The sequence below is a fragment of the Pagrus pagrus genome, assembly GCF_965226575.1.
Source record: "Pagrus pagrus genome assembly, chromosome: 23".
NCBI lineage: Eukaryota > Metazoa > Chordata > Actinopteri > Spariformes > Sparidae > Pagrus > Pagrus pagrus.
In genome coordinates this window covers 16914600-16937901 of record NC_140205.1, presented here as the reverse complement: position 1 = coordinate 16937901, position 23302 = coordinate 16914600, and the positions used below count along the sequence as shown (strand labels likewise).

General features: G+C 42.8%; 3 protein-coding genes across 5 annotated transcripts in view; 2 read left to right on the top strand and 1 right to left on the bottom strand.

Annotated features, from left to right (window-relative positions):
* Positions 1 to 6434, top strand: part of hcfc2 (host cell factor C2) — a 7189-nt gene extending 755 nt beyond the window's left edge. The window contains exons 2-17 of the mRNA XM_084346218.1: positions 393 to 541; positions 636 to 796; positions 1805 to 2007; positions 2173 to 2257; positions 2336 to 2439; positions 2642 to 2872; positions 2978 to 3187; positions 3290 to 3354; positions 4157 to 4271; positions 4384 to 4440; positions 4545 to 4582; positions 4673 to 4807; positions 4983 to 5168; positions 5269 to 5566; positions 5659 to 5731; positions 5813 to 6434. Of these exons, the coding sequence (XP_084202344.1) occupies positions 393 to 541; positions 636 to 796; positions 1805 to 2007; positions 2173 to 2257; positions 2336 to 2439; positions 2642 to 2872; positions 2978 to 3187; positions 3290 to 3354; positions 4157 to 4271; positions 4384 to 4440; positions 4545 to 4582; positions 4673 to 4807; positions 4983 to 5168; positions 5269 to 5566; positions 5659 to 5731; positions 5813 to 5822 (2120 nt within the window). The 3' untranslated portion in view covers positions 5823 to 6434. The remainder of the gene's footprint in view (positions 1 to 392; positions 542 to 635; positions 797 to 1804; positions 2008 to 2172; positions 2258 to 2335; positions 2440 to 2641; positions 2873 to 2977; positions 3188 to 3289; positions 3355 to 4156; positions 4272 to 4383; positions 4441 to 4544; positions 4583 to 4672; positions 4808 to 4982; positions 5169 to 5268; positions 5567 to 5658; positions 5732 to 5812) is intronic.
* Positions 6435 to 7109: 675 nt separating this feature from the next.
* Positions 7110 to 14747, top strand: cep83 (centrosomal protein 83). Of its 2 annotated transcripts, none has more exons than XM_084346379.1 (16): positions 7110 to 7294; positions 8427 to 8633; positions 8790 to 8940; positions 9106 to 9198; positions 10242 to 10373; positions 10487 to 10738; positions 10884 to 11015; positions 11214 to 11328; positions 11469 to 11613; positions 11866 to 12015; positions 12394 to 12469; positions 12570 to 12727; positions 12811 to 12940; positions 13108 to 13211; positions 13456 to 13645; positions 14226 to 14747. In XM_084346379.1, the coding sequence occupies exons 2-16, from the start codon at positions 8434 to 8436 to the stop codon at positions 14361 to 14363; spliced, it is 2166 nt and encodes a 721-aa protein (XP_084202505.1). In that variant the 5' UTR covers positions 7110 to 7294; positions 8427 to 8433; the 3' UTR covers positions 14364 to 14747. The 2 variants fall into 2 exon arrangements, with proteins under 2 accessions (XP_084202505.1, XP_084202506.1); XM_084346380.1 differs by having other exon boundaries at positions 8382 to 8633.
* Positions 14748 to 14889: 142 nt separating this feature from the next.
* Positions 14890 to 23302, bottom strand: part of plxnc1 (plexin C1) — a 31216-nt gene continuing 22803 nt past the window's right edge. For both annotated transcript variants that reach the window (XM_084346378.1, XM_084346377.1), the window contains exons 23-32: positions 20461 to 20629; positions 20107 to 20207; positions 18796 to 18871; positions 17867 to 17901; positions 17671 to 17766; positions 17193 to 17356; positions 16910 to 17057; positions 16575 to 16715; positions 16415 to 16489; positions 14890 to 15271 (exon numbers count right to left, since the gene is read on the bottom strand). In XM_084346378.1, coding sequence (XP_084202504.1) covers positions 15167 to 15271; positions 16415 to 16489; positions 16575 to 16715; positions 16910 to 17057; positions 17193 to 17356; positions 17671 to 17766; positions 17867 to 17901; positions 18796 to 18871; positions 20107 to 20207; positions 20461 to 20629 — 1110 coding nt within the window. In that variant the 3' untranslated portion in view covers positions 14890 to 15166. The remainder of the gene's footprint in view (positions 15272 to 16414; positions 16490 to 16574; positions 16716 to 16909; positions 17058 to 17192; positions 17357 to 17670; positions 17767 to 17866; positions 17902 to 18795; positions 18872 to 20106; positions 20208 to 20460; positions 20630 to 23302) is intronic.

Genomic DNA, 23302 nt, shown 5'->3' with positions numbered 1-23302 from the left:
ATTCAGGTCTGGGGCTGTTGTGCCTCCTGTGGAGATTGACACCTGCACAGAATTGCCTCCAGTTTTTCCAAGGAGAAGTCTTTGTACATGAAGTCATGCCCCTTGAACTTTTCGGTGTAGCAAAGTAGATTCAGCTGTTTTTCAAGAAAAGTGGCAGAAGTGAATAACCTGTTGTAGAAGTGAGCAGATAAGTGAATGTCATTTTCAATACCATAACAGCTGCAATTGAAATAATTTCCCCAGAGTCTTTGACCCTCCAGGATTTGTTTTGCATGACGCCCCTGTGTCGTGCTACTGCAACACAATTTTCACAAGTTGTTTTCCTATAGTATAAATGAAATGTCTAAAAGGCAGCATTCACCAGGATGTTCTGCATCTGCTCATTCTTCCAGTCTCAAAGCAGTGGTTCCTGCCCGCGGTGAGGGGTGATATCCCGCCTGGCTGCGCTGCCCATGGCTTCGTCTGTGAAGGCACTCGAATACTGGTCTTCGGCGGCATGGTTGAGTTTGGGAAATACACCAACAGCCTCTATGAACTTCAGGTAATCCCGTCACATTTCTTCAGTGGGGACTTCTAACCCTGGTGTTGTCATGAAGACGATTCTCAAGTCTTGACTTTGGTTTCGTGTGGCTCAGGCTAGTCGCTGGCTGTGGAAGAAGCTGAAGCCCAGAGCACCCAGGAACGGCTTGCCTCCCTGTCCTCGGATTGGACACAGCTTCACTCTTGTTGGTAACAAGTGTTACCTGTTCGGAGGGCTGGCCAACGATAGTGAAGACCCCAACGGCAACGTACCAAGGTGCTGTGCAGATACACACCAGAACCATAATGTTTGCAGTTTGTTTTCACTGGGCTTTTCAGAGATGCAAAAGAAAAAGGCTGACTTGTGGTTACTGTTTGATTGGTTTGTGAGTAGGGAGTAGCGAGGACTTACATGCCCTGCATTCTTCTAGTGTTGCATCAAAAATCGGAATGCAACTAACCGCTATTGTCATTACCCATTGATCTCAGATATGTCTTTGGTTTATTGATCACTTATTTAGTCAAAAAATAGTGAAAAACTGCTCACCACAACGTCTCAGAACCCAAGATAACATTTTTAAGTGCCTTATTTTCTTTGACCAACAATCCAAAACTCAAAGATATTCAGTCCACAGTGACATATGACAAGCAAAAAGCTGAATTCAGACAATGTTCAGCATTTCTGCATGATTCTTGATTGCAAAACAGGGCTGCAACTAACAATTTTCATTGTCAATTATTGTTGATTACCGTTGATCATCAGTTAGTCGTTATGTCTATAAAATATCCGTTGGTGTTTCCCAAAGCCCAAGATGACACCCTCAAATGTCTTGTTTTGTCCACAGCCAAAAGATATTCAGTTTATTTATTTATTTATGTATTTTTTCTGACAAAAACATTACTCAAACTAATCAATATATTATCCAAATAGTTGGCGATTAATCTAATGGTTGACAACTAGATGATTAATCAATACTTATTACAGCTCGTTTGCAAAATGCTGACTATTTTTCTGTTGATTGTAGTGTAACTTTTAAACCTTTGAATGGCTCTAATTAACCTTGAGCCAATCACTGTGGCTGATGATTAGAGGGACCAATCAAGAGTCACCTGTGTTGAATCCAGAGCAGGCTTCTAGTGACTTGGTAATCATGCTCCTTTAAGTCAAAATCTACAATTATATTTAACCAGATCTTACTGATAACCAGTATGGAGACTGTACATATTGATAAATAACCTCCTTTACCTAAGAGACAGTACCATGAGTGAGTTTTTATCATCTTAGGTACATGAGTGATTTCTATGAGCTGGAGCTGCAGTCGGTATCGGGGGCAAGAGGTTGGAACATCCCAGAGACGAAGGGAAGTGGTCCCTCTGCTCGGGAGTCCCACACCTCGGTCGCCTACGCTGGCCTCGGCTCCCCAAAGCTCTACATCTTCGGAGGGATGCGAGGATGCCGATTAAATGATCTCTGGCAGCTCGACCTCGGTAGGACATCTTTTTTATTTTTTAAACGGATTATATTCTCTATCCACAGCGTTGCATCTTCTGGTTGCATCTTTGCCTTGAATTTGATACGAGCCTGCGGTGGGCTTATTTGCATGTTTCCACTGAGTGAGCTCTTGCTGATCATTTTGCTTTTCTTGTCTTCAGACACAATGGCTTGGTCAACTCCTCAAACCAGGGGTTCCACGCCACTTCCCAGAAGCCTTCACTCTGCCACTGTCATCGGAAACAAGTAAGGCATCCTCCATATTCAGTGTCATATCTCTGTTCAAGTAGATCAACAAACTGCAGTGTGTCCCTCTGTGTGCAGGATGTTTGTTTTTGGTGGCTGGATTCCTGTTCCAGAGTCGGAAAGAGACAACGCTTTAGGAACTGAGTGGATCTGCACTGACTCCTTAAGTGTGCTCAACTTAGGTCAGCACATTTCACTACAAGTATCCCACACTCTTATCTGAGTTTTCACACAGGGTGAAGCCCCAGATTGTTTTTAATGGTTGTAAAAAATGTGGCTGTAAAAATGTTTTTTAACATCAGATTTAGTTTTAAACTTAAAGGTACGATGCATCTTGTTGGGATTTCTTCATGGAGTTCTTAGCATCCTGTTTCCTCGCCACAGACACTGTGAGCTGGCAGAACCTGGGCCCGGAGCAGCAGGACGACATTGAGTCCCAGCTGCAGAGCCAGGGACCCCAGACTGACGACCCGTATGCCTGCAGCCCCAGAGCCAGGGCCGGCCACTGTGCCGCCGCTGTAGGATCAAGGCTGTACATTTGGAGCGGCCGTGATGGATACCGCAAGTGCTGGAACTACCAGGTGTGCTGCAAGGACCTCTGGTACCTGGAGACAGGTGAGAGCTGAGATGGCTTGAAGTGTTTAGTCACTGAAGTCTTGCTTGTTGTGATACAGAGTGACAGAGCAACAAAAAGCAGCTCATTCTTTGTTCTGTCCTCAGATCGACCGGCCACCCCAGAGGCAGTGTTACTCGTCAAATCCACAGTCAGCATGCTTCATGTGGCGTGGCGCCCCCTGGCGGCAGCAGACTACTACATCCTTCAGGTCCAGCCCGTGTGTCCTCGCAGCACCACAGCCAGTGATCCACCGGTCACACCAGTTCATCCAGGTGGGACAGAAGGACTGGAGGGGGAACACAAAAACTCTGCAGGTCAGGAGAGTGCACATTTTATCTGTAGTATGTTTATCAGGGAGGGGATTATTCAAGACATTTCTGACACTAGTGACATTTTGCGTAACTCTGCTCTCTCAGGTGTGCAGTCCCATCAGCCTGAAAGTGAAGGAACCACTAATAGAGAAGCGAAAGCAACCACTCAGGTAGATTTGACTTACTTAAAAGGGAAATTTTTGTATTTTTAAACCTACATTTTACATTTACACTGAAATAGTTTTTCTTAACAGTGCATTCACGCTGAGCTTGTTTAGAACACTGTTATCAGACGCTCTTGCATTTTTTTCTGTGTATTGGTTTGTTTTTTAGCCTTCGTGTAAAGTCTTGAAAGTTTGGAAAAATCCTTAATTTTTCCTGTTACCTGTTATTTGTCATATAAACCAAAAAGCTTTTAATATTTGAAATGAAACTATTCCATCGTCATATTTGTTTGTTGTCCTTTAGAACTGAAATTAGCCAGTGTTGAAAACCCTTATCAAAACATACAATCAGAGTTTGAACAGCTGATGTAATAAACAAAGTGACAGTTTACATTCATTGCTGTGGGTTTAAAGACATTTTCTAAACTTGATTTGTTGCAATTGCATTCATAGTGACAATTTAGATGTGATGATAAAGGCTTCAAGAGTCTCAAAGTTTTTGGTTCAGGTACCACGAAGTTGCCTTTAAAGTACCTCAATTTTACTCTTTAAAAACTGTACGCCATGAATAAGCATCAGTCTCTGTTCTGAAACCTCACCTCTTATATTAATATTTCAGTTACACACAGTTTAGGCTTTTAGCAGATACTCTTAACTAGAATGATATAAGAAATAAATAAAACTGCAGCAGTAAACAAGAGAAGTTGTATAAAAGAACCTGCAGTTTTTAATCACTGAAGGAGCCTTGCCAGTTAGCATAGTTAAATATTCACTTTACATTGGTGTTGGTGTTCTCCTTGAATTTCAGGATGCTTCAGCAAAGCAAGAAACTACAGTAAAATCCTCTAATGGCTCAGCAGAGAGCCGAGCACAAGGAGGGAGGAGTGCTGGGAGAGGGACAGTGGAGACTACAGAACACTGCTGTAAGTGATTAAATGCTGGATAACCCGGGCTGATTTTTGTGCTTCCACAAATGTAATTGTTAAGGCAATAGAAGAAGCAGAAGGTTTGTTTGAACTGATCTTTCGGTTGTAGGTGCTAAGCAGGAGATGTCAGCAACAGAGGTCAGCAGCTCGACACAGCAGCAGCCAGGTATGGATGGCGCTCGAGTTCGAATATCAGAGATAAACCGGGCGGCAGCAGGTTGAAGGTTTTAAAAAGTGAAGTTTACTGTGGATGTTCCTTTGCTTTTACAGGAGAGCAGCCTGTTTCAGCTGACAAGACGACAGATCAGGTCAGATACACTCATCAACACTGGTTGTTAGCTCTTTAATTCGGGATGGTCTAAATTCAAACTATTAACCCTCACCTCTGTGTCCAGCAGAATCCAGATGGAGCAGTTTGGTTCGATGTCGGTGTGTTCAAAACACTCTTCACAGAGGTCAACCACTACTTTCTACCTGCTGACAGCGACCAGGTTACTTCAGCCATCATCAGCCGGCTCCAAAATACTAAAGAGGTGAAAAAACAAACAAAGAAAACTTCGCACTGTTACTTAGTGCATAGTAGATATTAACTGGGACTCTGTGGAGATGCCATTCAACCTTGTCTTATGCTCACTGTTCTTGCTTGTGCAGACATGTAATGAATTCTCTCACCCACACGTCCTCTGTCAATGCTTCGCTCTCCTCCAGAGGAAACTGCCCGGGCCTCAGGACTACCAGGGCAGAGAGAAGCGGGAGCTGGCTCCAGGTCAGACCTACAGGTTCAGAGTTGCAGGCATTAACTGCTTTGGCCAGGGAGACTACAGCCCAGTTAACGAGTTCAAGACCTGCCAGCCCGGTTTCCCTGGAGCGCCCTCTGCTGTCAAAATTGCCAAGGTGACAGATAAAGGATTTTCAGATACTGTTTCAAGCTTCTGTATTCTGCCCCCCCCCCAAGTTTCACTACTATAGTAATACTTTTTTTTCTTTTTCACAGGCCAACGATTCGGTCAACATCACGTGGGAGGCCCCCACCTCTCCATCGGGCCGCATAGTGGAGTATTCTATGTACATGGCGGTGAGGAAGAGCCGCTCCACCAGCTCGGAGCGTCCGGGTCAGATGGCTTTCATCAGGATCTACCGCGGCACAAAGACATCCTGCTCCGTCAGCTCCACCCACCTGGACAACGCCCACATCGACTACTCCGCCTCCAACCGGCCAGCCGTCGTCTTCCGCATAGCTGCGAAGAACGAGCAGGGCTATGGCCCGGCGACGCAGATCCGCTGGATCCAAGGTGGAGGAGCTCGAACTTTAGTTTCTGCTCATTAGATTTTACAGACAGATGCCAACTTGCTTCAACTTCCTGTTTTGTTTTGTTATTTTTAGATCCCAGTATTTTGAGAACGTCTGCATCCAAAGGAGACAACAGCGCTGAGGTTGACCAGGATGCTGCTGACAGGTAACCAGAGTGACCTCTCGTGATTTCTCCATTTACACGTTGTGTATGTGGATTTTAATTCTTCTGTCTCCTTTCTTGCAGCTCCAGCTGAACACATTCGGACCAATGACATGGTGTTTTGGAAACTCAGGAAGCTGGCAATGATTGCCTCTCAGATGTTGTATATTTCCGTAGATAATTGCTAATTTATTTTTTTAAGTATTTAATTATTCCGTTGTAAATAGACACATTTTCATTGGAGGCTTGACCACTTGGCTTTTTTTTTAGTTAAAGAAGAGTTTAAGAAAATAAAATGTTATATGATGTAGACCAAACTACATGTATGATTTCAGAGTTAAAGCTCCTGGGTTGGAGGTGCTTCTGATTCTTCATATAGTACGGCATGTGTATGAATGTAACATTTTTTAAAGCCACATTTTAACCACTTTTAAAATCCCATTGAAACAGTGAGGTTATGTTTATATTATGTTCTTGTTTCACATTGTTTACTTTGTGCACAGCCATATGTTACTACACATCTGTATCCGTTACATTTATGCATCACATTTTTTAATTTGTGATTTTGTCGTTAATATTTTATTATCATTGTTATCACCAGATTGTTTACATGTTTACAAGTCAGTCCTAAATCACAAAAATTACACACTACTGACATTTCAGATGTTACAGACAGTAAATATTCCACAGATATTACAGTAAGAGATTTGCGTGTCAGCATTATTTTTGTCTCTTGTTCGACCAGCTCACCATTTAGTGGGCAGGAAGTGTTATCATCGACTCCCTCTGCTCAGATTATTATATGCCGGTGTGGTGAAGAAACACATGGAGAGATTATTATCTTGAGACCAGACCTGCATCCCTTCATTCCCGTGCTAAATAAAGGACTCTATTCTTGTGCTTTCTTCATCAGTCTGTGGTGAGGGTTTGCACATGCAGTATTGTTTAGCTTTACCTTTTGTATTTTAAGGAGTACAATCAGTGTCAAAGATGTAAAGAAAGTGATCTCAAGAGACATGTAACAGTTTCTTTGGCCACCTCATAATTACTGAGGTGGGTGCAGATTGGTCCCTGGAGCCTTGACTGATGTTCCTGTGCACCTGTCAAATAAAAACATTATAAAACACAAGGATGTGCTCACTTGGCTACATATTAGTCATCATTGGTTACTCATGAATGAACAAATATGAAGTAAAAAAAGTACCTGCTTAACATAATTCAGTCAATATTAGAGAATTGTGGGTTTAGGCTTACATTGGTGATTAGCTTTGTAGTTACTGTAGTAGGTGTTTATAAACTGCGGGGTAATACTATTATAAACACAGGAATACATTTGTGAGCAGCATTTTGATATTGCAGATAAAATACACTACATTATAGTGTTGAGCAGTTTGATTTCCCCTTGCCAAGGTTTGGTGAGAGTTGTCTTTTCCAAAGAGAGAAATGCACCTTGGGGAAAAAAAAGTCCCATGATCCCACAGTTTGTAGTTTGCAGATTAGCCAGCTAGCGCTTGCTAGCAATTCAAATTGAAAGCAGGGAAGAAAGCAGCCAAAGTTAGACAAACGGTAAGTTGCTGAGGTGCGTAAAGTAGTAAACAATGTAGTTTGTTTTATGGGGTCATGATTCACTGCTTGTAACCCAAATGTGCGCCGGGTTGTACGTAACGTTAGCCTTGTTAGCAAGCTAAATTCAGTTATGCTACGAACAAACTAACGCTACTACTAACTTAAGCAGCATCTGGGGTTAGCTTGCACATAGCCGTTGAGCTATCTTGCAGCGTTAAGTCTCAGAATGCAGGCAGTTCTAACCATTTTATTTGAGAAAACCCGTCATAGTCATGCTGATGACTGCTTTTATGAAGTCTGTCGCCCTGAGTTGTACAGGGAAACGGTCAAGCAAGTAGTGTCCGACAACGGACGCATTGAAATAGCTAGCTGGCTAGTTAGCTTATTGAGTCTCCTGACAGAGCGCGACATTTAAAAGCTACTGAGTGCTTTTGACACATTTCAGACGGCCGTCTGCATTGTTATGTCCTGAGTCATGACCAGTCTGCCGCCAGTATAAGGACATTATGCATTTAAATCACATGGTATTTTATATGAAGGGAGCCAAATGTAAACAAACCTCATCTAGTGCTCATTAGCACAGCAAACTTTTGTTTTGAGACACGTAGCTGCCTAGCTTGCTATATTTCAGGACTTTTGAGTCGCCATATGAAACTACAATGTGTGCTGTGATTAAAGCATGGGAAAGTAAAACATTATTGTGTTAATTCATTCTGCCCGAGTGACACTGGACTGAGAGATAGAGTAGTCACAGAGATAGACAGGATGCTTGAAGCTAAGTGGCTAAAGTGGTTCAGTAGTTGTAATCAGGCTGTGTGTCCACAGCAGAGCCAGGGACTGGAGCTAACTAATCACTTGAGATTGATTCAGAGCCTTGCCTTGACTGCTGAGAGGTTGTGATTTTAGCTGGGGGACTCTCCTCAAAGCCACCATGGTAACAAACCGACAACAAAGCCTGGCCTGATTTTTACCCTGTCAAACCTCACCACACTTGAGAGAGAGTGTAGGCAGTTGTTCTCTCTGTTAGAGGACTGATTATTCAGTTTTCAGATACAGACACAACACTTCCTTTGCCTGGTTTCCCCAGCGTTTCTTTACTTCGTCTCCTCCTGTCTCCGGCTTCTTCCTGCAGAGGTGAGATGACCTCCTCCACCCTCGGCCAGTCGGCCCGCCTCGTCCCAAACCTGGAGCCTGGCATGGGGAAGTCTGCGGCGATGTTGGGGTTGTCTGCTGGGCTCGGGGGAGCAGAGATGGAGCTGCAGAAGATGCTAATCGATGAGAGGATGAAGTGCGAAAACCACAGGACCAACTACCAGACGCTCAAGGCTGAACACTCCAGGTACGGCGAAATCTGATTTAACATAAACTTCTTTTCATGAGCGAACACACCGGAAATGATAAATGATTCTGTTTTTTTTCTTGCATCACGTGTCACTGTTTCCCATGTGGTTCATGTATCTGTTGATTCACTGAGTCTTTTTTTTTTTTTTTGCAGCTTGCAGGATGAGTTCACGCGAGCTCAGGGTGAACTGAAGCGTCTGCTGAGCGACAGACAGGCTCAGCAGGAGAAACTGCAGCTGCTGTTGGCTGAACTCCGAGGAGAGCTGCTGGACAAAACCAGAGAGCTGGAGGAGCTCCGACTGCAGGTGGGACAGATAAACCCTTCTGATCATTTCGTTAAACAAGGGACACCCCTGTTTCTGGTGTGGCTGAGATTTTTGTGTTACTTTTTGTAAATTGCCTCCCTGCAACTGAACTTCCCATGATTGTGGATACAAATGTGTGCCTTTGTTTGTGTGTGTGTTGACCAGGTGATGACCCCCCAGCGGCTGGAGTTGCTCAGAGCTCAGGTGCAGCAGGAGATGGAGGCTCCGGTCAGAGAGAGGTTCAACAAACTGGAGGAGGTCAGTCAGATTGTCTGTTTCTGTATCACAGGGCAGTAATGTGGGACATCAGTGGCATCAGTTTTCTTTGAGATCTTTTAGAATCTGAACTTAGTAGTGTTAAACCTAGCTTGACATGAGGGTTTGTCCTGCCTAAAGATGTTATAAGGAAATTAAGTTGATGTACTAGTTGATTTTTAAGGGATTATTGAAGGGACATAACACCCCAAAATCAAAAATGCATATTTTTCCTCTTACCTGAAGTATTATTTATCCATCCAGATTGTTTTGGTTTGAGTTAGTGAGTTTTAAAGATATGACAACACACAAACATTAATGGCTGTAACAATAGCTTGCTTTGTTATCTTAGTTAGTTAGCCTCTCCTGTATGAGTCAATGCACACTTCCTTCTGAGCAGCGATACGGTTTTTCGGATGTAGTTCGATTGAACGAAAATAGTTCCTACATGAAACTGAATCTTGAGCAACCGGGTGGATTTCTAGGAAAGAGACATTGCTTTTTTTTTTTTTTTTAGTGCTTTGAGTGTCATCTAGTTCCATTATATTCAAGAGAAGGCGTCTCCACAGCTGATCTCTCCGGAGCAGTCTGGATTGATAAATAGTGCTACATGTGAGAGGATAAATATGTATTTTAGATTTTGGGTTAAACTGTCCTTTTAAATAACTTCCTGTAGGGGTCAGTATAATGACAGGAAGTCATGCAATGTAATGCAGCACGGATATGAAAACACTACACGTGATTAACGCTAAAAGAGAATGTTCATTTACGTTTACTGTTACCGATTATGTGACTATATAGAATTTGTTGTACATGAGCAAGCAGCTTCCACTGACGAAGGAAGTGTTCTCCTTTAATACCTGCTGTAAATAAGTGTTAGCTGTCCATAGTAACGGTCAAGAGATGAGCATTGATTAATGTTTGAAGATCTGTGCTTTCAAGGGGATAGCAGCTCATTTCCATTTAATCTGCTTGATTGCTCCCTCTCCCCTTCGCACTGATTCTGAGCTAACGATGGTACTCTTGTGCACTCCTGGTTCTTTTAGGAGACAGATAAGTACAGGTCAGAGTACAACAAGCTGCGGTACGACTGCACCTTTCTTAAATCCCAGTTGGACCATCAGAGAGAAGAACATGCTCGTATCCTGGAGGAGAAGAGCATCCTCTATGAAGCAGAGGTGGGTTCGCTGTTGGGTTGTGCAGCATTTTATTTGTTATTGCTTGTCAGTTGAATGTGGTGTCTAATGATAAAATTAGATGCTAATTTAGTCAGCCCACTTCCTGTTGCCAGATCTCCCGTCTGGAGAAGGACAGGGAGGAACTGGTGGCTCAGTACCAGGGTTCAGACCTGCTGCGTGATGGGAAACGAGTGGAGGCTCTGCTGAGGGAGAAGGCGCAGCTCCACCTGCGGCTGAAGGGCCTGGAGGGGGAGGTGGCCGAGCTTCGCGCCCAGAAAGAGAACTCGGGCCAGCAGGCGGAGAACGTCCAACGTATCCAGATCAGACAGCTGACGGAGTCTCAGGCTACCCTGAAGTCTCTGGAGGTGAGACAGCAGCAGTCATCTTACTGGATTTAAATTTCCCCTAACCTTACCCACAGGATGATCAGACTTTATCCCGCGTTGTGACTGGAGAAAAAAGTGTTTATCTCTGGTGATTGTTGGATCTGACTGGTTGTTGGTGTGACAGGCGGAGCGTCAGTCGTTGCGTCTGCAGCTGGAGCGGACGGAGAGCGAGCTTAATCTGAGTCACGAGCAGAACAGCCAGCTCACCGGACGCCTGCACAAGGCTGAGAGAGAGGTCAACTCCCTCACCTGCCAGGTACGCTGCCCTCTGACCCCTGACCCTGAGCTCTGAGATTTATTGACCATGATATCACCTCACAGTTCATTACAGAGCTTTGTCTGGGCTTCCATAACTGGTTAAGAGAAAAGGTTTTGATCAAGATCAGTCGATAACGTAAGCCGACCAATATAACGGGCGAGCTCGAGTAATTTATGGGTTCTTCCTGTTTTTCAGATGGAAAGCCTGAAGCATTCACACAAGCTGGAGGTGGCTAGCGTCAAACTGGAGTGTACCCGCTCTAAAGGGGAGCTGGAGAGGGAGAGAGACACACTGCAGGGCCAGATTGACAGTATGCAACACACACACACTTTCCTATGAAGAGTTTGTTTTATTTAACAAAAAAATAATCAGCTGATCTAGACCATCACATCTCAAAGCCAAGACACTGCCAACTCTTACAGCGTGTATCAACCTGTCTCTGGTCTGCAGGTCTGCAGGCTGACGTGGAGGTGTTGAAGGCTTCGGTGGAGCGACACAAGGAAGTTCTGGTGGAGAAAGAGCGGGAGATGGTCAGGAAGGTGCAGTCAGCCCGGGAGGAGGAGTTCCGTAAAACTGCAGCATTACACGAGGAAAAGTGAGAATCACGTTTGTTTTCTTTGAGTCACTGATATCAGTCATCTCGTGTTTGTCCTGTGGTTAGAAAATCGGTTTGATTCCCTGGAAGATACGGTGAGATGTCGTCTATCACAAGGGTTGACTGTTATAGCAAAGTGGACATCAGTACAAAATAAAACACATGATTTCTGTGTTAGCACTGTGTGCAGCTCATGTCTTCTTCTTTAATTTAAGAGTATTTAGAGGATATTCAATTCTTTTCTACTGTTAGGTTGGACTTGGAGAACCGTCTTGCTGCCCTGGAACAGCAGAGGGCGCTGCAGGACGCTGCCGACAACAGCCAGAAGGAGGAATGGGAGGAGCGTCTTCGCAGCGCACAACATGTAGAGGAGACAGCCCGCAGGGAGCTGCAGAGCCTGAGGTCAGACTGTTACTGGGCTTCTAAATCTACACAGCTTGAAATGAGAAAATAACCAGTGGATGTAGATACCGCATTGTACTCGCTTAAACAAATAAAGATGACAGGAAACTGTGAGATGATGCATTGTATATATAGAGGTCGGCTGTGTTACATTGCCTTGCAGTTTCAGTTTCAGCCACTTTGCCTCACTTTGTTCCCATAGAAACATCTTCTGCCAAACTGCTGAAAGTAAATACCTTTAATTTGTGATTTATATCTAACTGAAATTACATAATTTATCTTTAAATCAGGTGTATGATCCCAATCTGTACAAGAGAAAAGGTAGAAATACTAAAATGAACCGAAAATTTTTTTTGAATACTGTTTTGTATCTTACAGAACCAAACTCCAGCAGCAAAGCTCCCAGCTTGAGGAGCTTGAGAGGCAAAAAGGTGAAATTGCTGATTTGCTGCAGGTAAGTCCACATCAACCACCGCGGAGGATTATTTATTTGTTAAAAGCAACAAACCCAGGGGAGTTTGTATACCTGAAATAAATGTGATTTATGAGATCAGCAGAACCAGGAACTGGGCGTCCAGCTGGGGACACTGTCTCACTCTGAAAGTGACCTGATGGAGACAAACCAGCGGCTGAGAGAAACACTGGACAGAGTCAGGGAGGACCTGAGGACGGCCCGGGCCCAGGCCGAGAGGAGCCAGCACGAGGCCGAGAGGTTTCTAAACTTACACAGCACTAAGCTGTACTCTCAATTAAAACGCACTCTTGTCTTCTTACTGTGGATTTTTCCTCCTCTAGGCAGGTGGAGGACCGGCGGGTGGAGTGGCTGGAGGAGAAGCACAAGCTGCAGGAGCGAGAGGCTGAGCTGCAGCAGAAATACTCTCAGGTCAAAGAGAAACTGCAGAGGGCAGCGGTGGCCCAGAAGAAGGTACTGCTGCTCCCTGCAGTTTGTGAAAATGCATCATAATACTGACTGAGAGCTTAAATGTAGATTTGTAAAGAGGTTTGTTTGTGCTTCGTTAACTGATAATGTTTTGTCCTTCCATGTGTAATTTAACAATGGCCATAACAGACACTTCATTTTTTTGTGTACAGAGGAAAACGCTGACAGAGAACAGAGAGAAGAGACTGCAGGATAAGATCCAGCTGCTGGAGGCCAAGGTCGAGGAGCTGGAACTGGAAGCTTCTGCAGCCAAGAAGTAAACTTCAAATCTCTCATTTTATGAATGAAATATTATGGTTTAGCTGCCAGGTGCTGCTGTCACAGTTATGTTTACCCTAGAAACATTACACCTCAACTGTTTTTGTGAAATAGAACAAATCTTCAATTCCTCATTTCCTGCCCTTGTTATTTTAGACATTAATCATCCATGCAAGATAAGCCAGGGGAGTTGAATGGAGTTCTAACCCACTAAATTATAACCTTTTTTCCTTCCTGTCCAGACGTTCCTCTTTCTCAGAGGAGCAAGCTCAGCTCAGCAGACGGTTGAAGGAGCTGCAGCGGCGACACAATGAGTTTCGACGCCTCCTGTTAGGTGGCCAGGCTCCCTTCAGTGCCGGCCACGCCTTCCTGAACTCCTCACCCACGCCCTTTCTCCTCCTCGGGTCTGAGGGACCCATATCCAACATACCAGTGAGCAGAACGTTTTGCATCAGCCTGTACTATAGATGAATGATAACGCATCATAGATGGGGAACAGAGACAGGAAATAGACAGCCTGCCGTGCAGCTTCAAGACAGCTTGTGTAACGGGGAAATGCAATCGCCTTCTTTCTCTCTTCACACATGCAAACACAGCTGAATGTAGAAAGCTCACACCTCCTCTCTGCTGGTTGTTGATGGGCATTCCTTTAAATGTCACACTGAAGCAACAGCATACAGGTTCTGTTACTAATGAACAAATATATGTCTCAGTCATTCAAATGAAATGAAAACAGTTGAAATACCACACAACAAACGTGTGGTAGAGGTTAAAATCAGGTGAAGTCTCCACAGTCACACCTTGGCTTGAATAATCTGGAGAAACAGAGCAGCGTCACCACAGTAATACCAACAAATAACCAAAGGGCTAAGTGTGAATGACACACAGGAAGCAGGGTGCAGGAGAGTGTAAAAATGCAAATTGATTGAACGAGAGGTATGTGTGCGAGAGGGGAAGACAGCGGGACAGATCATAACATCGTAACATCTGCTTGTCTCTCCCCATACTGTAGGAGGAGCAGCACCAGAGGGAGCTGTCTCTGCTCCGTCGGAGGCTGGAGGACCTGGAGAGCGCCCAGCAGCAGCAGCTGGAGGAACTGGGATCTCTGGTGCAAAAGGACCGGGACACCACACCCCAGCCTGACCTCTGACCTCACCTCCCTCTTCCCTAGCCACTTTAAACTTCGACTTGAAATACAGCATAAGGTGGCAGTGTTGTGAATGTCTGTAAGACATGGACGTGGACATGGAGTTTGTCAGCGTTTGCACGTCTTTCTAATATTGTGACGTCGGGTATTTTTAAATACTGCAGCACCTTTTTTTAAAATTGACCATGACATCCTCAGGGTTTGATTTTGTATTGAGACGTTTGTTGTTTACACACATTTGCTCTTAAGCCACTCTGAAAAAAAGTTTTTATACAGATGAGTTTAATGCTTAAAACATTACAGGCTGTGAATTGCACAATGTTTCTACAGACTGGATGTGATTTCCAAGTGCTGAAACAATAATGATTTAAAGATTTTTTTCACTGATATATCTGTGTGTGTGCGTGTGTGTGTTTGTATTTTGGTTATTTATAAGAAGTTAATGAAGTAGTTGTTTTTCACTGTGAAACCGCAGTATAGATTAGAACTATAAGTCCATCAGACACAACACTGGTCAGCAGATAGAGCAGAACTGCATTCAGTAAAATGTCCTTTCATAGAAGCTACTGACAGCTGACAATGCCTTTCTTCAGTATCTTTAAAAGTTTTATCACAAGACACTAAACTCCCCACAGACTCATTCAATTACTGCCATGGATAGCAGCTCTTTTCAGCTGTTTCTTAACTCCTCGTCTCATCTCAGTGGCTGGACGAACATGTCAAACGGTCCTCTCAGCTCAGCTTCGGAGTTTTCCTCTCACCATAATTCATTCAAAATACATCGTTATGAGTGAAAGGATTGCAGCTCAGTCCCAGGAGCAGCTTTTTAATCCATCAAATGAGTTTTTAACATGATGTAGTTGCTCCTTCAGCTCAGTGGGGGCTCCGTTTTGGTCCAGCTTTTCTGTAATCTGTAGAAATGCAAAAGAACCCAGAAGAGCAATTTAGGATAGTCTTTCATATTTTTAGACAATGCAAATTGTTTTCTAAAGTTGTTTTATCTTGTTAGGAACACAGACTCAGTTTTCATCTTATTAGTCATCTTGTGAAAGTGACACTTGATGTCAGAAATGATGGTATCTGCATTTGAACACTTCCTATATTGCTCATAAAAAGTGTTTTGAAAAGGTGCGGCTCTGCAGATAGGAACAGGAAACGACAGCCTGATAAACGGAGCAAAGGAAAATCAGAGGGTTGTAAAATCTCATTTCCTCTATACACAGGTCTCATGTGACTGATGGTTTCACAAGCGAAATCGCTGTTGATGTCAACATCTCAGATGTATCTAAGCAAGACCAGCAAGGAAATGTGGGGAGGCTGGGCCTAGTTGTGGTGCTTATAACGAGGAAAACACCAGGTTATTTTTTATATAATCATCCTTACCTACTGCCTATAATACATTTTTAAAGATTCACATGTCAAGCTAACACAGTTGCTCTAATAAGTTTGTACTTCTCTGCATCTCTATATTAGGCTGTGAAGCTGAAACTTTTACTGGTTCAGATCTGTTGAGATTAGTCGACACATTTAACAGATCTGATGATTTGTCATCGGTGTGAAAAGAAAAAGATTCAATGTTTATTTACTAATTCCATTCTGGGTTGTGGATTCTTTTAGAGATAAGATCAGACCCAAAGTGATGCAACTTTGATGTGGTTTATGTTGACAGTTAGCAGTTTGTCACCCACAGGAGTTTTCTTGAGAGTTGGCAACATGGACAGAAAGAATGGTCAAATTGGGCCGCATTGGCTTAAAATTAGCGGTTGTGGAAAAGGATTATGGTCAGCTCAAATTATCACAATCAGGAGATCATGTAATAATTACAACAAAGTAAGGCCAAGTTCAAACTGTCACTAAAATGTAATTATAACAAAACCAGACGAGGCATCTCATGGCAGCATCACGATCAGTACATATCGGCATCATCTGGGTTTCAGGCTCCATTTAAATCATCTGCACGCCACCACAGTGATTGGAACTAAACGTGAACACATCAGCACTGATGTTAAAAAAGAAAATATGTGGGTGTTAGTGTGGACATGGAGAGAACTGACCTCTGTGAAGTATCGCTGGATGAATTTGTAGATTTCTTTGAGAGCTACGGCGTCATTGAACTCATTTTCATGTTTCTGGAATTAAAACAAACGCTCATCAAATCGCTGCTGCCCTTCACAGTGCCACGATTTTAAGATTTTGTAGTGAAATCGACATTACCTTCGACTCCTCCTGCAGGAAGCCTTTGAATTCTGACACTGTGATTGGTGGCTGCTCTCTGATCTGCTTGTAGTAGGCCTTCACTTCCTGTTTGAGCTTGGGAATGTCTTTGGCGTAGAGGAGTTTGTTGGTTGGTGCATACTGGAACACAATAACATTCAAGGTATAGAATGAATCAAACGTCCTGCAGATAGATGCATAATTTTACTTTCATATTTGGGTTGATCCAGAGCTGATTCCATCTCTGTCTACTGTCTCAACAAAGAAAGGAAAACTGGACTTCCTGCACCTCTTCCTGTAATAAGACATTTTGAGACACTTGTCCTTGACTTTACCTTCCCCAGTTGAATCTCACTGAGAGAAAAGGAGTCCATGAAGGCCTGAGCGATGACATTCAGGCAGCCGTCCAAATTTGGAGACTTCTCCATGTCGAATACAAACTGAGGGTTTTTCATGATGTTGACCCAGAAGCGCAGGGGCAAACTGTGACGGGAAGACAATGACCAGGGAGGAAAGACAGCTTTTTTAGATTTATACATCATACACATATTTGTACAGACTATTTTTAACGAAGGCTTTTCCTCCTGTCCACAGAGCTCTTTGATGACCCAGCCATACCTGTTGGTCTTCCAGATGTGCAGCACATCTGGGTCGGTGATCTTCATGTTGTCAGCCTGAGTGTCTAGGAAGTCGAAGAAGTATTTGACAGCATGTGGGGCTCTGCAGTTTGGCATCGCCCAGATAGATTTGAACAGGTTCTCCACAAATGAATGCACAGCCACCTTGAAGAGAAACAACAAGGTTGTGTCTTTTCTGCTGTCCCTTGCAGTTGAAAGAAGACAGTAGAAAAAAAACAGCTACAGCTACAGTATTTGCATGCAGCCAAAACTCAGGTGACCTACAATCAGCAGTTGCTGCTGCTCTGCTGCTAAAGTTATGCCTCCTGTTCAGCCGCAGACTAAGTCTACCATTTTAGTAACTTTTACCAGAACGTTACTGCCGCTGGTGGTAAAAATAACACCTTCTGGTATCGGTTCTGTTAGTGGTGGTGCATATTTTATCAAAATGAGGCACTGTGAGTGTTGCTTCCTCTTGCCTTGGTGGAGAGCAGCTTGGTGAGGTGCACTTCCTTCAGCTTTAACTTCTTCCTCTCTGGGTTCTTTCTCTGGGCCTCGTCTACATCAGGATCAATCTGCAGAAAAGGACCATAAAGTTTTGTGTATGTAGTGATTAAAATGTTTGTGCCTTATAAAATTCACCTTTGCAAACATGAAACACAAACTGCCTCTTACCAAGTGGAAGTATTTTCCAGAGAAGTTCTCATCATCTAAAGGAAACACATGAACAGAATCAACAGTGATCATTAGCAGAATTAACTAGCTTCTAGCTTCCTCTTTTGCTATATAGCATTTGGTTTGGTGGTTACTTCGATATTTTTTAACCTGGACTCTATTTTCCCATGTTTCTGTGTCTAAGTGACTAATGAGGACAGCATTTTTTTTAAAAACTGGCCCAGTATTGAGCAAGACTGCTGCAGTGTAATCCTTTTGGGCAACTGTGCTCTGTCAAAGTAGGAAATCCACTTAGAGAGTATTTTCAAATTTAACACTGTAGGTTAAAGGTTTATTCAAGCAAACCAGAGGTTATCTGAATTTACTCTCTAAAACTGGAAGAAGTGGTTGAAAGCTCAGAAAAACCTAGTAAGATGACCTTGAGTTGAGATCAATTACCAACAAGAACTGAATGAAATTCCTACTGTTAACATGTAACACACATAACAGTTTTCATGGCTGGTACAAAATGCACCAGAGGACCCATAATGATGCTTATGTGTTAATAGATGATTATCTCTGACCTCCGTTTCTCCATTAATTTCCAATTAATACTATTTAATTTTAAATTGATACCTTAAGACTACTGATATATCTCTAAACTGAATGCAGGACCCAAACAACAGTTTGACATTTGATGAGATACAACCTTTTAAGCTTTACAAGAGCTGCTAGGCATATGTCTGAAGTTTGCAATGAGCCAGGCTGCCGTTTCTCCTCACTTCCAGTCTTTATACTGAGCTAAGTTAAGCTAATCCCTCCTGGCTCAAATTCAATACTTGGTGCACAGGCATGGCAGTTAGTACTGACCTCTTCATCTATACATATATATTTCACAGAACTATTCCTTTAAGTTTAAAGTAAGCTGTGTTTTCCCTCCCAGCTCTTACCCTTCACACTTCCCTGCGGGCTCAGAGGAGGATGAGTTTTCTTAGAAAGCACTTTGATTGTGGCTCCATCAGGAACCTGCAGGAGTACAAAAAAGGACACAGAACAGCCAGTAAACAAAACTTTCTTTGATTTTTAATCCTTTGTTCCAAAACATTAATGAACCATTTTGTAAAAACGAGTCAACTCTAATACAACCTGCCATTTTCGGTTTTACTTTTCATTGTGTTTCATTTGTATTGTTGTGTTTGTCAAAGGAAACCACAGTAGCCCACAGAAATCCCCCAGAGATACTTGTCTATGTCTATACGGGTGTTGCTGCCATTAGGAAATGCTCAAAAACATCAGCTTTCCAGGAACTTCAGAAAACTTCTTTAGTTGACATCTGCTCAATTCTACTTTTACTTTATATTAAAACATACATCTCATCATGTTAAAATGATTTCCTTAGACAGCACTTTTGTCTCGTTTCTTTCTTGACTACTTGTGTGGGGAAGTTCTTTTAAGTTGTGGCATGACTCTGTAATATGATCAACACAGTCCAGGCCACCAGGCTATCAGCAGTCCATCTTTCTCTGGCTCTGATGGTACTCAGATGGATGAACACATAACCGTGATCCCATTATAAAGCCCATAAAAACCACTTCCTCCAGTATGTTTCTTATTTTTTTATAGAAAAACTCTCTTCTTGTCAGCTGAGCTTTTCATCCCCTCTCACTGAGAAGACAGACGCGGTCCAAATTCAATTCTGTTGTTGCCTACAAATGATTGAGCCTAAACAGAACGGCAAATTTCAAAGTAAGGAGAGAATTTTTTATTCAAGTCCGCAGACAACAGTGTGTTCAGCACTGTGAAAGCTGAACTGAGCTGTCAGATTGTCTGAGCTCTTCCTCTTTATGTAAAACACCTCACATTTCATCTGGGTCTATGTGGGGTTTTGTCCGTGTGGATGTGTCTTTTTGATTTTCTTACATTTGAAACAGATACTCCCTGCTGTTATTCGGGAGTTCCAGCTTATTTGCAATGATGGGTTTAATATTTACTTATACATCCATAATTATACATTACATTTATATAACTACCAGAGAATATAAAAACACTCAGTAGTGAGAGGAAGGGGAGCTCTTCCAACTGACACCGGCTCAGCTCTGCCCCCCTGCTCTCATGTTGACTGTGGTTGTTTTGAGGTTCAAAACCTTTAATGGGTGTGTTTCTGTTTCTGTTATGAGACACATCAGCAGCATCCGCTACACTTCTGTTACAACACAACTGAAACTCTCTCGCTGACTGTTTTTAATACTTCCATTTCTCACCTTGTAGTGCTTGAGTGTGTTGAGCATGGTCACCTCCCCGATAACCTCCGAGCTCGCGTCCACTTCCTCGAGAGGAACGAATGCTCCATTCTGCTCATACTCTTGAGGAAAAAGAGAGCAAATATTCTACCTCAGTATAATATTTATATACTATCCTGTATTTCAATCCCCTTCTCACTCTTCTCTACTTGTGTGATTTTCTTTTTACATATTGTATGAGCATTGCTGCTCATTGCCAACGACTGCTTCACTGTAGTTGCTGTGCATATAACGAATTAAGAACTTAACTTGTTAGTCAGATCAGATCATTGCGAGTTTTGATCTTTAGAAGAGACACGGGACTCTGTTACATACCGATACGGACGTCCCTCAGGGTGGTGTTGTATGGAAAACCAAACTTGGCCTTGAAAGTGGACAGGATTTTCTCTTTGACCTGCTCGACTGTGTCACAGCTGAGAGCATTGACCTCCAGAGGTTCGCTGACTTCTCCGTCACTGCCCACTGCAAACAGCACCTTCAGCTTCTGTATACAACAAAGAAACATGGACAACATTTGCTGTTATGTGACACGAACAACTATCTCTAAATATGTGGCCTCAACCTCATCATTTATTGATGTTTCTGAGGTACACAGTACACCCAGATGCACAGACTGTATATTAGAGTGCACAGCTGCTTGAATGCACATGGACAGCTATTAGTCATAAACCACTTAAGTAACCACTAACCTCAGTTTTCCCATCAGGCAAACAGCAGCATCGAAAACGACAGCTGTTTCATACTGTGGTACATTAGTGATTTTTGAGGGGAGGTGTGGTTAATGAAAGGCTTTCACAGCAGTGCTGTAAGAGTTAATGTATCATCAGTCGCCATCTTATTTCCTTTTTGCAGTTTTGCGGCACCGTCTAATGGATGGAAATGAGCGGTAAAGTGAGATGGAGGTTTGTTAGATTAGATAAAAACGTTCATGATTGCTGTGGGTCCGGTCACTGCAGGAGCAAAGAGTGGAAAGCGCTAAAGAAGAGGGAACACAGAGGACTGAAGGAACACGCAGTCAAGTGTTGCATTGGAGGAGCCTACTGGGGATAATTTAACAGATAAACTGCTGTTGCGGATTCGTAGACAATTGCAGTTTGTGTGCATAATGTTGATGGGTCGACTCCTGCAAATGTAAGAGTATTTGCATGCAGCACATGTACAGAAGGCTAGGAATGCATATAGCCAGATGACTGAAATCTCAAGTATTTCTCTGTAACTTTTGTAAACATTTGCAGCTAAATAAGCAACAATCAAAGATAAAATATGTGAAAAAAAGCACCCTTGAGTCCTTGTCCACAGGTATATGGATACTTTGCAAAATAAACATTTTCCTCTATGCTTTGGCCCCTTGTTCACATGCAAACAACGTCTAGGTAACTTAAACTGAGATTCTGTAAAACGGCCTCTAAAGTGCAGATGTTTTGAAACTTCGAAACGATGACCTCAATCAACGCATGCCCATTGTGGTTTTGTGTGATGACCATGCACCCGAAACAACAACATCAGTTGACTCCCAGTTTGTTTACTTATGGTTAGCGCCAATTAAGTTTTTTGTAAGCACTGGTAGGTCTTATTACAAGTTTACTTAGCTTGGCAGGTTTCTACATTTTTGGATCATTTTATTTAAATAGAATAAGCTGACTATTCATGCTCCGAATGTTCTTCTCTGGCAGAGATGGGGACTCGAGTTTGTGACTTGGACTCAATTCGCACACTCAGTGACCTGAGACTTGATTACAAATAACAACAACACTATGTCGACGAGCACCTGAAAAGACACCCAGATAGTTCAGTCACTTGGTAATGTTAAAGTTATCCTCAGCGCCTATGGACGGTTAGGAAACATGTTTAGCTCAGCATCAACAGCATGCAAGGGGTCAGTTCACTTTCAGTTGAGACTTTTTCTTCACTAATTTAAACACTCAAAAAATGTTAAGCATGAGAAGGTTGTACTATCCAGCCAATAAGTATTTTACTGATAATTGATGCTCTATCATAAGTAAGTAAACTGCAGTGTCTTTTTACATTTCAAATTGGTTTACTTAAGTGACTTGAACCAATGCTGCTACAAACGTTTGGTACAGTGTGCTACTTACATGTAAACCTAGAACTGATGGCAAGCAAAACATCTTGGAGAAAAGCATGGTTTTGATGGGTTTCATTCCAAAACATAAAACATTTCTTTCAGGAATAAAAGTCAGCTGGAGTCAAAAATGTTCTGTCCTGTAAGAAAAGGACTTAGAAAACTCCAGTGATATTTAATCATGAGTTTTACATTCATGCGAGGAATCATTTTTGTCACACGAAAGGTGCCAATTTTCACAAATGGTAGATATGTTCATGTTCTAATATCACAAGTGTATGGACTTATACATATATTTCATGTAATTTGGCTGAGCTGTATGGGTCCCTAACCCAGTCAAGGCATTCAGTGAAGGTTGAGGGGAAATAAAATGACAACTTCTCCTCAAGAGTTTTTTTTCTCATCACTTGCGAGCAGCTCTGTGGTATCGTACTCTCATCAGTCAAAAACACTTTTAGTTCCTCTCGCAGCTCATAGACACGGGCCAGCACTTTACGGCGCAACAACCATCAGACCTCTGTATGGAGCAATAAGACGTTGCTCCGCGCCCATTTCCTCACATAAAAGATGCAAATATGCGGCTTTTCAGAGGTCTTGTCTTTAAAAAGTTTACTATGAGCACAACATCATCTACCACAGGAGCTAGGTCTGCTGTAAAAGTCTTGGCAAGAGTGCCTTGCGGTGCAAAAAACAGTGTGTAACAATAACATCTGGGTGTCTCTTTTTCACTCAGCTAATGAAGCCTTTGGTGCGCCCGACCATGGCTGCTGCTCCATCAGCACAGACACTCGTGCAGTTTTCCCACTGAAGTCCTCCTTGTTCAAGATATTTTGATGTGAGCCGAAAAATCTCCTCTCCTGTTGTTTTTTCTGGCAATGCCCTGCAAAATAGGAAGTTTTCTCTTATGGCGTCGCCATCCACAAAACGCACATTGGCCAGGAGTTGAGCATGTCCACTAATGTCTGTAGACTCATCAAGTTGCAATGCAAATTTCCCGCTGATGCGTATCTTTCCAAAACAACGCTTTCGATGTCTGCAGACATGTCATCAATACGTCTGGCAATTGTGTTATCT

Excerpts from the sequence above, each read along its gene's own strand:
- cep83 (XM_084346379.1), top strand. The coding sequence starts at position 8,434 with ATGACCTCCTCCACCCTCGGCCAGTCGGCCCGCCTCGTCCCAAACCTG. Across the intron at positions 11,016-11,213 it reads TCAACTCCCTCACCTGCCAG|ATGGAAAGCCTGAAGCATTC; the intron begins GTACGCTGCCCT and ends CCTGTTTTTCAG. Across the intron at positions 13,212-13,455 it reads GAAGCTTCTGCAGCCAAGAA|ACGTTCCTCTTTCTCAGAGG; the intron begins GTAAACTTCAAA and ends CTTCCTGTCCAG.